At 44.6% G+C, this 14741-nt stretch overlaps 1 protein-coding gene across 5 annotated transcripts in view; it reads right to left on the reverse strand.

Moving 5' to 3' along the window:
* Positions 1-830: 830 nt before the first annotated feature.
* Positions 831-14741, reverse strand: part of ZNF644 (zinc finger protein 644) — a 71317-nt gene continuing 57406 nt past the window's right edge. For all 5 annotated transcript variants that reach the window (XM_060232177.1, XM_060232180.1, XM_060232178.1 and 2 more), the window contains 2 exons: positions 3757-3859; positions 831-2427 (listed from right to left, as the gene is read on the reverse strand). In XM_060232177.1, the coding sequence (XP_060088160.1) occupies positions 2235-2427; positions 3757-3859 (296 nt within the window). In that variant the 3' untranslated portion in view covers positions 831-2234. The remainder of the gene's footprint in view (positions 2428-3756; positions 3860-14741) is intronic.

Raw genomic sequence — 14741 nt, forward strand, 5'->3', positions numbered from 1 at the left:
TGATCTAAGAAAGTCTTTATGATGGGCAAGGGAGATAACTGGATCTGTCCTGTTCCACTGGTGTAGGTAACCTCCCCTGACATTATCTCTTTTGCCCAGAACTGACCAGCAGCACATAGGCCAAACACTTGCCCTACTAGAGGTTTCAGTGCTAATAATGCTATCCAGCATACAGATAAAAATATACTAGAAGTGTATTTCTAAAATAAAAATTAAATTGTAAGTTACTTTGCTGTCTGAGCAGTTCCCTCCCTATAGAAATTCAATGGAGTTCCAGTTTGCCAGTGTACAAATCTAAAATTTTGGGGCTACAAAGAAACTACAATTTCATTTCACTGAAAATTACACCAAGTATGTGTAAATCCAGCCTGATTATTTCCAACTCAATAACTTCTCCCCATATTGCAACCTTCCAAACCTCAAAATTTGCCTAGTATTATTACCCCATGAACTTCCAATACCTTTATAGAAGCTCTTAAAACCCATTGTCATATAGACTCTCTTATAAACTGGGAAAGTCAGATGTGTCATCTGTGAACTAAGATATTTGAAGCAGATTCTGGTGGGTAGCTGTGTTGGTCTGAAGCAGCAGAATAAAGCTGGAGTCTAGTGGCACCTTTAAGACCAATGAAATGTTATTCAAGATGTAAGCTTTGCAAGCACACTTTTTCAGAAGTTGCATACGAAAGCTTATACTTTGAATAAAATTTTGTTCATCTTAAACAAGCCACTGGACTCATATTTGAAGCAGTCCTTCATAGTATTTAACACTCAACAAAGACACATCAAACTCTATATCTTAAATAAGAAATACTCCACATTACAGACAATTTAATTTTCTTTTAACCCTTTTTATTTAGAGATATATTCTTGGTAAGGAGATATACCATGAGGAAAGCAATTTCACTGGCTGTGAGGTATGTATATTCTCCACCAAAATACTCCTCACATCTCAACTGCTTTTATAACTTTATTTACACGCAAAACAATATCAATGCATTTCCTTGGCTTAACTACAGTATTAGTCACCCTACATGAATAAAATGAAACATTACTTGCATACAGAACCAGTTTTCAAAAAGGAATTTTCTTAATTGTTGAAAAGTGACATTTCACTTTTGTTTAACAGCCAATATTGATCGTGATCAAGACACCTGCACCATATTTTTCCATCCTCACAGCACATTTATTTCAATAATTCTGTAAATAGGTCCTTAGCATGAGCATAGTGTTACAATTTTCATACATATAATTACATCCAAAACAAGTTCTAAAATTTGAATTGTAAACATTCTCTTCATATGTAGAAACTTTTCTATTTGTGGCCAATGGGGTTATGAGTTCTTTAAGCAACCGTAAAATAAAAAGTGTTGGCTGAGCCATGTAGTATACATTTCTACAGTATGAACTAAAAGAGGAGGCAAAAGCAACTCATCTCTTTAAGCGAAGCATCAAAAAGAGACTTGTTAACAGAGTTTGTGATGCAACAAAAGGATACCGTTACAGCTGACAAAGTTGGAGGTAGCATGGATGCACCATTTTATTGTCAGTGAGAAATGCAAGTGAAGTAAAGAATATTTCCTTACCACAAATAGTTTCCAGTACTATATACATAGGTTTTAGAAATTTGTTTAACAAGTTTCCCTCCACTTTTAGTACAAAAGAGTCTTGTGTGATTAAAAAACACTGACACAGCTAGATAGAATATTACTAAGTGCCCTATTTGAATGGAACAGTCTCTTGAACTATGAAGTACATGATATTTAATGCCCTAAATTAAGTTGCATTAGCATTTCTTGGTATTGTACAAAACACTACATACATACAAACAAAATATAATATTTTACTAAGCAAGGGAATTTTTCTTTAATAAACAGAGCACTGATTTCGGTAACACTGTAAAGAACATTTTCATTTCATAAAACCAGTCTTAAGTACCCATGTGCAACAATTTAAAAATGGCTGCTTACATGTAATGGGCTTGTATCAATAGTGAACACAGTAATTGACAAAAAACTTAGTAAACTTTAAAAACACATCTTCCACCCTATATAAAATATAAAGACTACTTACGGTAATTTTTTAAGTACTCAATTGTTTGGATGTTAACTGTCATTCTCTGCCCAATTTTCCTGCTCCAGGTTTTAGAAACAGATAATTTATTTTAACTTTAAAAAAACTAACAAAAGTATTTCAAATATACATCCAATGTAAATGTAAAGTGTTTCCATGTCCTATGAAGCTGCTTCAGCCATCAGGATAGAAAATGAAGTTTCAGTCATTGAGGCAGGTTTTTTAAGCAGTGATGTGACTTCCACCATGCCAGCCCCAGTCCGAGGAAGATTTGCATTGACAATGTGGCGCTGCAGGTGCTTTATCCAATCTTCTTGAACAGACAAGGGACCTCGAAAGACCAAACCACAAAACCTGTGCAGAGTTTTAAAGTATCCAAATAAGGTGCAGTAGTGTTATGATTAGTGAGTTCACTATATAACTACATAAAAAGTATATGTATGGCTGCTTAAATGTAAATAGACTTTCTGGGTATGTATCCAACAATTGTACATGTAATTTCAAACAACTGGAGCTATATAGAAGAGAAGGCTATACACCACAAATTATATACCATCTATTACATGCTATAGTTAATTCCCAGGGGTAATGAGCATGCTCTCTTCCCTAAAACCCTCTTTCTTTGTTTCATATACAAGGTATAGAATGTAAACTGAAATTTAATCCAGATAAAATAGATATAAAAACAGGGAGTGTCCTGCAGATTAGGGATTTCCCTGGAATTGAGATTTCTTTCAGTTCTCTGGGTACAGCTGCATCTACAGGCCTGTTTTCTGTGTCCAATCTAAGGGAAGGTCTTCCTTATATGAGTGTTATCCATTTATGTACACAATATGTCCCTAACCGTCTGATCAGGACCTCCATTTAGCAGGAATAGATCACATGGCCAGGGAGACACAATAATCAAACTTCCAAGGTTTACACTTTCACCCTAGCAAGGTGGGAGAGAAGAGGTTCAGTCTCCCACGTTGAAAATGACCTATGGAATTGAGTGAACATGTCCCAATCAGTGTTTCCACAAAGATGAGTTAGCATGAGCAAGCTCACAGATTTTTAGCCCCCAGCTCACAGATTTTTGTCTTAGCTCAATAATTTATGCAGTAGCTCACAACTTTAATGCCACAAAGTAGAATTTTGCTCACAAGACTCTGCAGCTTGAGGGAACATTGGTCCCAATAATATTTACTGTCAATAAGCTACACAGAGTGCTTTTTCTGAAAACAAGCACATAGCAACTCAAGAATGGCCAACTATTTGGTGCTGTACTTTAGAAGTATTCAAAAGCTTGGCTAGCAGAAAATGTTGCACCTGATAGTGTTGGGGTGGTGGTTTTTATAATAAGATCCCTGAACACCTGAACACAAGACAAAGGTGCTGGCTTCTACTAAACAGCGTTATTACCAACTTCTGCCAATTCTCTAGGTGTTTTATAGACATTTCAAAACCTCCTTCAGATGGATTCCAGCTGAGAACCATCTGTTAAGTTTTCATACAGAAAAGAGACTATTCAAAAGAGCACAAGTACTTCAGGCTTTTTTTACATAGATTAAACCATATTAAATCAGACGCCTCCATTTTGATTAATCCTTCCATCTATCATAGGCACACATAGGATATAGACCTAACTACTGAAACAAAAACAAACCAACAATTTTAGTTTGCCCATTATAATCCTTTATATACCTGCATCGGAGTATGTAAACTTCATCAGCACCATGAGGTAATGGCAGAATTTTTTTCTTGCTCCCAGATCTTGATCTTGATTTTTTTTGCTTACAATCTATGGCTATTAAGAGAAAAAGATTTACATATAGATATGCATAAAGAAACAATGTTCAGTCTTTTCCACTCCAACCCCAACCCTGTACTATGTTAGAGATCCTTTTGTTCTTACCACTTCTGAATACCATATTCAGTTATCAAATTGTTCAGGTTGCATACAAACTCATATGTCTGATTCCTACAGTTCAAGCTTTGTACTAAAATGAGCATATTTGCTGACCAAGTCATATTTTCAGAATATTATGCTATAATTGATCAGACAACTATCTGTTTAGGAACTATATCAATACAGTGTTCTGTGTTGCAACAGAAATGTCAAAGTAACACATTATACTCATCCAACTGTAAGATACTAAGTTTTATCAAGAGCTAGTTTTGAGTCCAGTAGTACCTTAGAGAAGGAAGCTTTGATTCTTGAAAGGTTGTATCTAGAAAATCTTCATGGTCTCTAAGGTGCTACAGGACTCGAATCTAGGCCTTCTACTGCAGACACGCATGGTTACCCTCCTAAAACTAAGTTTTAACAAATTTCACAGCTGTCATTTCTCTTCCAGAAGAAGCATTTAATATTTCTGTCCTATATGATAAAGAAGTTTCATAACAACAAGTGTGCTTTATTTAGTTCTTAATGAAAATAGAATCCAGTGACAGGAAATCAGACTCCAATGACAGAATATTTACTAAAGTGTTCTTTCACATTTTCCATGCAACAAAAACCACACACACACACACAAGAAAATAATGTTAGCAAAATAGAATTATAACTCCCAGATAAATATCAATATAAACCCTTTTGTACTATCCTTGCATTCCTATGTTTATTTCTAGGATAACAGTGGAAGAACTAGGCTGAAAAGTCACTAAAGACCACATCCATCTGGACAGCAGGAAAAACAGGTTTCCTACCTGTAACTGATGATCTTTGAGTGGTCATCTGTGCATCACACTGATGGGATAAGGCGCCAGCGCCGATCTCGATCAGTAAACTTGAAAGCTGCAGATTTCCACGCTGATGTCCCAGTGCGCATGCCTAGAAGCCCCACTGCGCATGCCCACTGAGACGAGAGCGGACATCCTGCCAGTTCCTTCTGATCACTGCGTCAGCCCACAGATGGACCGGCCGCAGAGGGAAAGGAGGGCGGGGAGTGTGACTGCACAGATGACCACTCAAAGATCATCAGTTACAGGTAGGAAACCTGTTTATCTTCTTCGTGGTCTCTGTGCACCACACTGATGGGAGATTAGCAAGCCAAGGTCCTACCGGGAGGCAGGTGCAACGGTCCATCAGCAGGAAATAGATTGCAGCACCGCACGGCCCACCGAAGACTCCCGGCGTCCATGCAAATCCAGCGCATAATGATACACAAAGGTATGCTCAGAGGACCAGGTGGCAGCTCTGCAGATGTCCAGGAGCGGAACACCCTTCATAAACGCTGCCGAAGTCGCCATGGATCGGGTGGAGTGAGCTCAAATGGGTCCTGGAAGAGGCTTTTTACTCAGTAGATAACAAAGTCTAATGGTTTCTGTTATCCACTTCGACAGCCTTTGAGATGAAATCCTCTGCCCTAGAGAAGAGTGGGCATAGGAAACAAAGAATCTGGAGTCCCTCCGAGAGGGATGCATGTGATGCAAATAGAACGCCAGAGCCCGCTTAACGTCCAGGGCATGTAGTCTGCGCTCACTGTCAGTAGCCGGGTTAGGGAAGAACACCGGCAACCAAATCTCCATGTTCAAATGAAACGCCGAGACCACCTTGGGAAGAAAGGTGATATTGGGCGGAAGAATCACACCTTCCTTGGTGAAACACAAATAGGGAGCGTCGCATCGAAGAGCTGCTAGCTCCCCCACCCGCCTTGCAGACATAATGGCTACTAGAAAGGCCACCTTCCAAGCCAACAATTGGAGGGAGCAAGTGGCCATCGGCTCAAAGGGACTCCCCGACAGGGCCCGAAGAACCAGAGACAAGTCCCAAGCTGGGGTAGGCTGTCGCACCGCTGGGTACAATCTAGTAATGCCCTTAAGAAACCGCTTGGTATCCGGATGAGCAAACACGGAATGACCATCAAGCTGGGAATGATGAGCTGAGATGGCCGCCAAATAAACTCGAACCAATGAAACTGTTAACCCTTTATCCAAAAGGGAAAGCAGAAAATCAAACATTGTAGGCAAGCCTGCCACAACTGGATCTCTGGAACAACCCAAGGAAAACTGAACGAACTTTGCCCACTTATAAGAGTAGGCTTTCCGAGTAGAGGGTTTCCTGCTGTTCAGCATGACAAATTTAACCCTATCAGAAAGAGGAGTCACTGGAGGCGCCAGGCAGTCAGCTTCAGCTGTGGGACAGCGTGATGTACCACCTGACCCCCGTGCAAAAGAAGAAGATCTGGGGCCTGGGGAAAGTGGTGAAACACTCCATTGGCGAGACGAAGGACCAGCGGGAACCAATGCTGTTTGGGCCACCATGGTGTCACGAGGATGCCCACCGGCCCTTCCCGTAGAATCTTCTGAACCACTCTGGTGATTAAGGGAAGATGTACACCCGGTGCTGATTCCACAGTATGAGGAGACTGTCCCTGAGGGACAAGGGATCCGCCCCTCCCCGGCAGCAGAAGAGTGCGCACTTTCTATTGTTGCGGGTGGCGAACACGTCCAGCACGGGTGTCCCCCAGCGATGGAAGACGGGTTGCAGAAACTCCCAGTTGAGTTCCCATTCGTGCATCGAGGCTCCCCCCCGACTGAGGAAGTCTGCACGGACGTTCCAATCTCCCGGGAGGTGAGTGGCCACCAACGACACCCCCATCACGATGCACATCTCCCATAAGGTCAGGGCCAGCATACAGAGTCTGCGGGAAACCGTACCTCCCTGTCTGTTCACATATACCATCGCTGTAGTGTTGTCTGTCATGACAGCCACTATCTTGCCCTTGAGGAACTTGTGGAATGACTGGATTGCATGAAAAATCGCTAGAAGTTCTAGGAAATTTATATGGTGGTGCGCATGGTACTGGGGCCATCTGTCTCCCATGCAGAGACCGTTCATATGCACACCCCAGCGCCACAGAGAGGCATCCGAGGTTATTGTAACTGACGGAGACTCTCTGTAAAAGGGCGCGCCTTCCGTCAGGTGACGCTTCTGTGCCCACCAGGTGAGGGACGACAGGATCTCTGGTGGGATGGTCAGTAGACGCGAGGGAGGGTCCCAACAGCACCTGAAGTGCGTTAGAAACCAAAGCTGCAGGGGTCTCATATGCAACCGTGCAAAGATCAGAACCAGGGTGGTGGCGGCCATAAGACCCAGCAGCCGCTGGATTTGATGAGCTGTGCCCGTTGGGTTGCGCTGGAGCGAGCGGACTAGCTGTATTATGTCATCTGCCTGGTTCGATGAGAGGAAAGCCCTGCAAGCAAGGGAGTCCAGAATAGCCCCTATGAACTGAACCCTCTGAGAGGGCTGGAGATGGGATTTCTTGTGATTCACCTGCAGGCCCAGGTCCTGCAGAAGAGAGAGAGTAGTGGTGATGTGCTGCAACAGAGTGTCGCTTGATTCTGCCACCAGAAGCTAGTTGTCTATGTACAGGTTATACCCTGTAAACGTAAATGGGCTGCAATCACCACCATAGTCTTTATGAAGACCCTGGGGGCTGTAGAGAGGCCAAAGGGCAGTGCACGGTACTGAAAATGGTCTGATCCAATTGTGAAACATAAGAACTTTCTGTGGAGAGGGTGGATGGAAACATGGAAATACGCGTCCTTTAGGTCCAGCGTAGCCATCCTGTCCCCGCGATTCAGAAAAGGAAGAATGCTTGGCAAGGTCATCCTGAACTTGTGGTAGATGATAAACAAATTCAGAGCCCGGAGGTCCATGATGGGACGAAGACCCCCATCCTGTTTTGGAACTATGAAGTAACGGGAATAGAAGCCGAGACCTCTTTGACTCAGGGGAACCTGTTCGATGGCGTTCTTTTGAATAAGAGATTGGACTTCTTCTTTTAAGGTGTCTGTGGGGCTGGTGGAGACAAAGGTGGGGGTGGGGAGATTCTGGAAGAACTATTACATAGCCCCGTTTGATTATGCCCAAGACCCACTGGTCAGAGGTGATTTCGGACCATGCCCGGAAATATGGGAAAAGGCGGGTATGGCCCATAATGGCAGGCTGGCACAGGAGCAGGCCCAAAGGGCAGTCAAAGTCCCTGCTTGAACTGTTTCGGCCCCTTCTGTCGGGACGACTGGGTTGAGGACGGAGAGTATTTTGCCTTGGCCGCATACGGGGGCTTGGAGAAAGGTGAGGTAGACTTTGGCCGCCATGGTTGGTCCGGTGAGTTAGAATACGGCTTCCTGTTCCAAGGTTTTTGCCACTGTCGCTTAGTTTGGGAGCGAGGTGTAGAGACTCCCAAATTTCTGGACCTCTTGATGCTCTTGTCCATCTCCTGCAACACGGTATCCGTCGTTGCGCTGAACAGACCTGTGCCATCAAATGGCAAGTCCTCGATGTAGGCCTGCGTATCTGTCTGGAGGGCAGTGGACCGCAACCAGGAATGCAATCTTAAAGCGATGGCTGTGGTCAAGGTTTTCGCACAAGTGTCCTCCGAATGTTTGGAGGAATTCAGCTGCTGTTTGGCCAGGGTCATTCCCTCCTTCTGGAGTTTCTTAAGAGCATTTTTGCTCTGCTCCGGGAGGCTAGGTAGGAGCTTCGACACCTGAACCCAAAGGGCATATTGGTATCGGCCCATACAGGCTGCATAGTTGGCAATTTTGACACCCAGCGACCCAGCTGAATCTGGACAATGTCGAAGACATTATCGGTGATGACCGGTTGTGGTTGAATGGTGGTGAGGGACAACGACTGGGTCATTCGCTTAATGAGGTCTCCATAGAATTTTAAGTCCTCAGCAGGCGAAATAGGCTGCTCCTCTGTGGTCTTCTGTGATGGGGAGGGTTCCCCGGGTGAGGATGTCTCTTGCTCCTCCTGCCCATATTGTCCAACTTCTTACCCTCCTGTATCTTATTAAGTTATTTGTATTCAATTGATTGGTCTTTGACCGTATTAAACTTTCTATCTACCCTCCTCATCCGGGGGAGTAGAGTGAGTCTTCTTTGCCTTGGAGGATGATGAAACTACAACAGAGTTCAGCTTAAAGTGATTATACAGAAACTCTGCGCCGGCTTCCTAAATGCAATACATGTGGTCCAGCTGCCGGGACAATACGGGTGTGGACACCGGCTTGTCCCACGAGGATTTTGCAGTGTGCAGCATGACATTGGTAAGGGGCAAAGCCACTGTGGTGGACATGTCCATCTGGACAATGTCGAAGACATTATCGGTGATGACCGGTTGTGGTTGAATGGTGGTGAGGGACAACGACTGGGTCATTCGCTTAATGAGGTCTCCATAGAATTTTAAGTCCTCAGCAGGCGAAATAGGCTGCTCCTCTGTGGTCTTCTGTGATGGGGAGGGTTCCCCGGGTGAGGATGTCTCTTGCTCCTCTGCAGAAGACCCTTCGTGGGATCTAGGGGATGCATCCGGCAAGTCGGACTGCTCAGACAAGTGCGGAGCTGGGGGTGAAATCGGGCCCGCAGAGCCAGCCTTCGCCCTTTCTGAAGGGACCCGTTGCCTATGCTCCCGATGGGGGTTTTCGACCTCGAGCGGTTTCGACACTGAAGCTGATGGAGCTCGTCTTGGTGATCGGTATGATGTTCGGGACTGATAGGACGCTTCAGAAGACTGATCCCAGTCAATCTGACGCGGAGGAAGCCAGGGGAAGGAGGGTTGCATGGGGTACGCTCCATACAAATATTGCCACTGCCTCTGATCCCAAGAAATCTGAGTAGGAGGGCACGGAAGATCGACCTCTCGATGCCTGGGTGAGCAGCTTCCGGGGGATCGATCCCGAGGTTCCTTCCCTCGATCCCGGGGGAGTGAGCTTCGGGATCGAAAGCTTCTGACTCGAACCGGAGGGCTCTTGTCGGTACCGGATCATTGCCCTAGTTCAATTTCCTGGTCAGATTCTGAGGAGATGACGAGTTCCGTCGACATTGAAGCGATCGGTGGGCGTGCCCGACGACCCGGCGAAGCGAATAGCTTCAGTGGTGGGACGATCGGTGCTGTCGGGTTCGATGGGGAGGTCAAAGAGGCGGATGAGACAGATTTGTGTTTCGGTTTATCCAGTCTCTTAGCCTTCCTTTTCTTCTCTCCCTGCGATCCCTTATCCTCCTTATGCCATTTAGCAGGCGTGGAGGACTCCAACATAACAGCCGAGCCCGGATGCTTGTTAGGGCGGTCGGAAGGGAGATGCTCGGTATCGACCGCTGTCGCTGTCGCTGGTTCAGTGGTGGCGATGGGCTGCTCAGCCCGTTCTGTGGTCGGCCTCCAGGGAGAAAGCGTCTGCTCCATGAGGGCTGCTGCAAGCCTTGCTGCTCTATTCTTCTTAGTCTGCTTCGAGAACTTGGCGCAATACGTGCAGGAGTTGGTTCTATGCAGTTCTCCGAGGCACAGCAGACACAGCGAATGTCCGTCTGGTGGGGCTATTTTACTCCCACACTTGGAGCACCTTCTGAAAAATCCCCACCGTCTTTCCATACGCAGACAGAGGAAAAGACAGGTTGGGACAGAATGGAGTGGGGGGGGGGGGTTGGGAAATGGAAAGTTTTGATTTCAAGCCCCTCTCTCCCCCACGACAACAATATTAATAAGCTATGCTAACTAACTAACTACTACTACTAACTATACTAACTATAATCCTAACAGATATATGAATAAGAAAGTTCACCGACCAAAGCACGGAAAGATCGACTGATCAGCGCGGTGGTCAGAAGAGAACTGGCGGGATGTCCGCTCCCATCTCAGTGGGCATGCGCAGTGGGGCTTCTGGGCATGCGCACTGGGACGTCGGCACGGAAATCCGCAGCTTTCAAGTTTACCGATCGAGATCAGCGCTGGCGCCTTATCCCATCAGTGTGATGCACAGAGACCACGAAGAAGATCAATAACTGCTCAAATTTTCTTAAGACTAAATTTCCTAGGGCAACCACCTTTCTAAACAAGATTTGCATCCTCCTTCCAAATTCGAATCAAAATTACTAGACCCATACCACAGGCAAATGCACTCTGTGTCTGAAACATCAGCAATATCTGTTCCAACAGCAGCTTCTCTTGTACAAGATTACTGAAAGCATACCTTGGATACATCTAAATCAAACTACTGCAATGAGTTCTATGTGGGGCTGCCCTTGGAAAGTATTAGAAACTTCCTTGTTGCAGCATTCTGCACTAGTTGATGTTGACTGGAATGGCTTGTAGGGACAACAATATCACTCCAGTCTTGGCCCATCTACACTGGGGCTGCCAATCAGTTTATAAGCATAACCCAAGATGTTGGTGTTGACCTTTAAAACCCTACACGGCTTGGGTCCAACATACCTGAAGGATTGCCTGCTCCATCATGAAACTACCTGACCACTACCATCATCTTCTAAGGCCTTAATTCAGCTGCCCTCACCTTTTGTTTATGTGCATGGTAACCGGGGGCAGGGCCTTTGAAATCATGGCGTTATAACTCTGGAACTCTCCCCCAAGGGAGACTGGACTGTCCCCTTCTGTTGCCATCTTCTGCCAGCAGGTGAACACTTTTTTTTTGTTTAATTTTGTGTTCCCTGAGTGACCACCTTCCTGTCAATATTTTGATTGTTTTCATGGTTTTGTATGTATTTTAATCCTGGCTTTAGTTGTTTTGGTTAGTTTTTTAGTTATTTTAATGCATTTAAGATGTGATTTTATGTGATTTTATTATGTATAATTTATTGGCTGCCTTGGTGACCCTTATGAGGGCAAAAAGGTGAGGTATAATTTTTGTAAAATTAAAAACCTGTTCTGGAATTCTGGTGTGCAATACTCTACCAGAGACGAAAAGCCTAAATTTTGCAATACACTGACAGTGCCAAATTGTTAGATAATCTTCTTTAGATTGAAAATGAAGGGTAGTAATGATTTCTAGTTCACAGACCTAGATAAAGCAACCACACCACAGAAACAGTTCTGTGCTACACTCCAAGACAAAATACAAGAAACTCTTAGCAAATGTGCAATGCCAAGTGTTAGCATCAAGCAATCAGATTTTTAAAAACTCACTTTCCTATTCTGCATTTGATAATCACCAGCAGTCCAGCCTGATGCAAACATAATCGGTCAGAGTACTGGGCCCCTCATTCTCTTGTATACTTCAGTTACCAGGTTGCCCTATCTCCACCAAATTAATGACCCAGAATTTATTATAATCTCAAATATTTTTATGAAGAGCTCCCTGCTTAGGAGAGCAGACAAAAAATGAAATGAAAAATAGGAAAATGGCATTAAGTATTCCAAAAGAATAACCCATCCCCTGCCTGCTGATGTCTTTAGAAGAAGCTGCTACCTAGAGGTCCTTCTTTTGCCATCTAGCTGTTCAGTGTTAGGTGCTGCTTTATATTCTGGATGGGTTTTTAATTATTAGTAAATTTTGCTATTTTATATTGTAAGCTGTCTTGAATAAAAGAGGCAACACAAGACATTTTCTAGGTAAAGAAACACAAACAGTACAACTGTGGGCTGAAGGGTCATTCTTATAAGATGGACCAATCTAGCCTTACTTTAGACTCTATAGAGTATTTTTAAAAATAAAGCACCACAGACACAACACTTCTCACGGCACTTGTGTGATACATTTCTTGTTGTTCCGTTAACTCAGTTGAAAAGATTACACAACCACAGACATTGAACGTAAATCTGAGGAACCATATGCACTGCTTTTCCATTACAGATATTCATAAAACAAATGCTACAGTGATAGATGTATTTTAGCAGCCTATTTATGTAAATACATTTAAAATTAGACCATTTTTAAAATTAGTTAACTGCTGAGAAGACGAATTATAACTAAAAATTAACAGAAGCTTTAAATAATCTGCTGTGTGCACCTTTTGACATGATGCACTTTTCACTTACCTGTTCAACTGAGACAAGTAGCAAAGCCTTCCACCCTCCACTACATCCCTCTCCAGATTAAAAACACACACTAAAACACAATATCCCGACTGAATCTCTCAAGGCTAATGCAAGCGTAAGGTTAACTCATTGGCTCTTTCCAGTGCTGGTGCCAAGTATCACAACACAATTATGACAGCAGATGAAATCATCATACTCTCACCACTCTTTTCTCACACTAAAAAGAGCATTACAAAAGTTATTCTATTTCTGCTAGTTTTGAAGTACTGAGAGATAAAAGTTAGATAGAACTGTTCTAGACCCACACCAATCCGGCTTTCGCCCGGGCCATGGGACGGAGACAGTGCTGGTCGCCTTAGTGGAAGATCTCCAGCGACAACTGGATCAAGGCAGGTCAGCAGTACTGTTGTTGTTGGACCTGTCAGCGGCGTTCGACATGGTCGACCACCAGCTGCTGGTTCATCGCCTCGCCGACACACAGATTCAGGGGTTGGCCTTGCAATGGCTTTCCTCTTTCCTCTGTGGTCGGGGACAAAGGGTGACAATCGGGGCACGGTCATCCCAGAGGCATCCATTTCATTGTGGGGTGCCTCAGGGGGCGGTGCTTTCCCCGATGTTGTTTAATATCTATATGCGCCCCCTTGCCCAGATTGTCCGGAGATTTGGACTGGGTTGCCATCAGTATGCTGATGACACCCAGCTCTATCTGCTGATGGATCGCCGGCCTGCCTCTGCCACAGAAAAAATGGTCCTCGTGTTACAAGCCGTAGCGAGGTGGCTCAGGCTGAGTCGTCTGAAGCTGAATCCAATGAAGACAGAAGTCCTTTGAGCCGCGGTGGTCTGGGAAGGGAAATCCCTCTACCAGCCTTTGATGGGGAGCCACTGATACCGGCGCCCAAAGTCAAGAGCTTGGGGGTGCTACTGGAGCCCACTGGCCATGGAGGGCTAGATAGCAGCCACTGCGAGATTTGCCTTTTTCCACCTTAGGCGGGCATGACAGTTGGTCCCCTTCCTAGAGCACGGCGATTTAGCAACAATGATTCATGCGACAGTCACCTCGAGATTAGACTACTGTAATGCCCTCTACCAGATTTCTCTACCAGCCCATGTCTTGAATTCGGAAGCTGCAGCTGGTGCAGAATGCGGCAGCCAGGCTGTTACTGGGCCTCCCTAGTCGGGACCATATACAGCCAGGGCTGAGGAGACTGCACTGGCTGCCAATAGTATTCAGGATTCGCTACAAGGTGCTGGTTATCACCTTTAAAGCCCTATATGGCCAAAGACCTGCCTACCTTAGGGACCGTCTCTCCCCATATATTCCCCAGAGGGTACTTAGATCTGGATCGCACAACTTATTAGTAATCCCCAGGCTGAGGGAGGCGAGATTGAAGGCTACTAGAGAAAGAGCCTTCTTTATTGCGGCCCCCCACTGGTGGAACAAACTCCCAGACGATGTTAAGAGCCTTGCGGGACCTTGTCCAGTTCCGCAAGGCTTGTAAAACAACATTATTTTGAATGGTCTTCAACCAAAGTATGTAGATGCTCAACACCACTGAAGAATGGCATGATGTTAGCACCAAATTGTTGTTTTAAAACTGTACTAGTAATTTTAAATTGTAACCTGTTTTAACTTCTTAACTGATTTGTGATTGTTTTATTGTTTTACTGTTGATATTATGATGTTGTTAGCCGCCCTGAGCCTGCTTTGGCGGGGAGGGCGGGATATAAATGTGAAAAATAAGTAAATAAATAAACCAGAATAGTCCCTGAGAAGGGTGAGAGTACTGCAATGGAGGGCTAGACAGCAGCAGCAGGTATACAGATACAGACTGCACCAGGCAGGCAGGTGTACTCATACTGCGAGGAACTGAGAAAAACTTTCTAAAGTTTTATGAAAAATAATACTTAACTA

Source organism: Heteronotia binoei, chromosome 2 (genome assembly GCF_032191835.1).
Source record: "Heteronotia binoei isolate CCM8104 ecotype False Entrance Well chromosome 2, APGP_CSIRO_Hbin_v1, whole genome shotgun sequence".
In the NCBI taxonomy this organism is placed as follows: domain Eukaryota; kingdom Metazoa; phylum Chordata; class Lepidosauria; order Squamata; family Gekkonidae; genus Heteronotia; species Heteronotia binoei.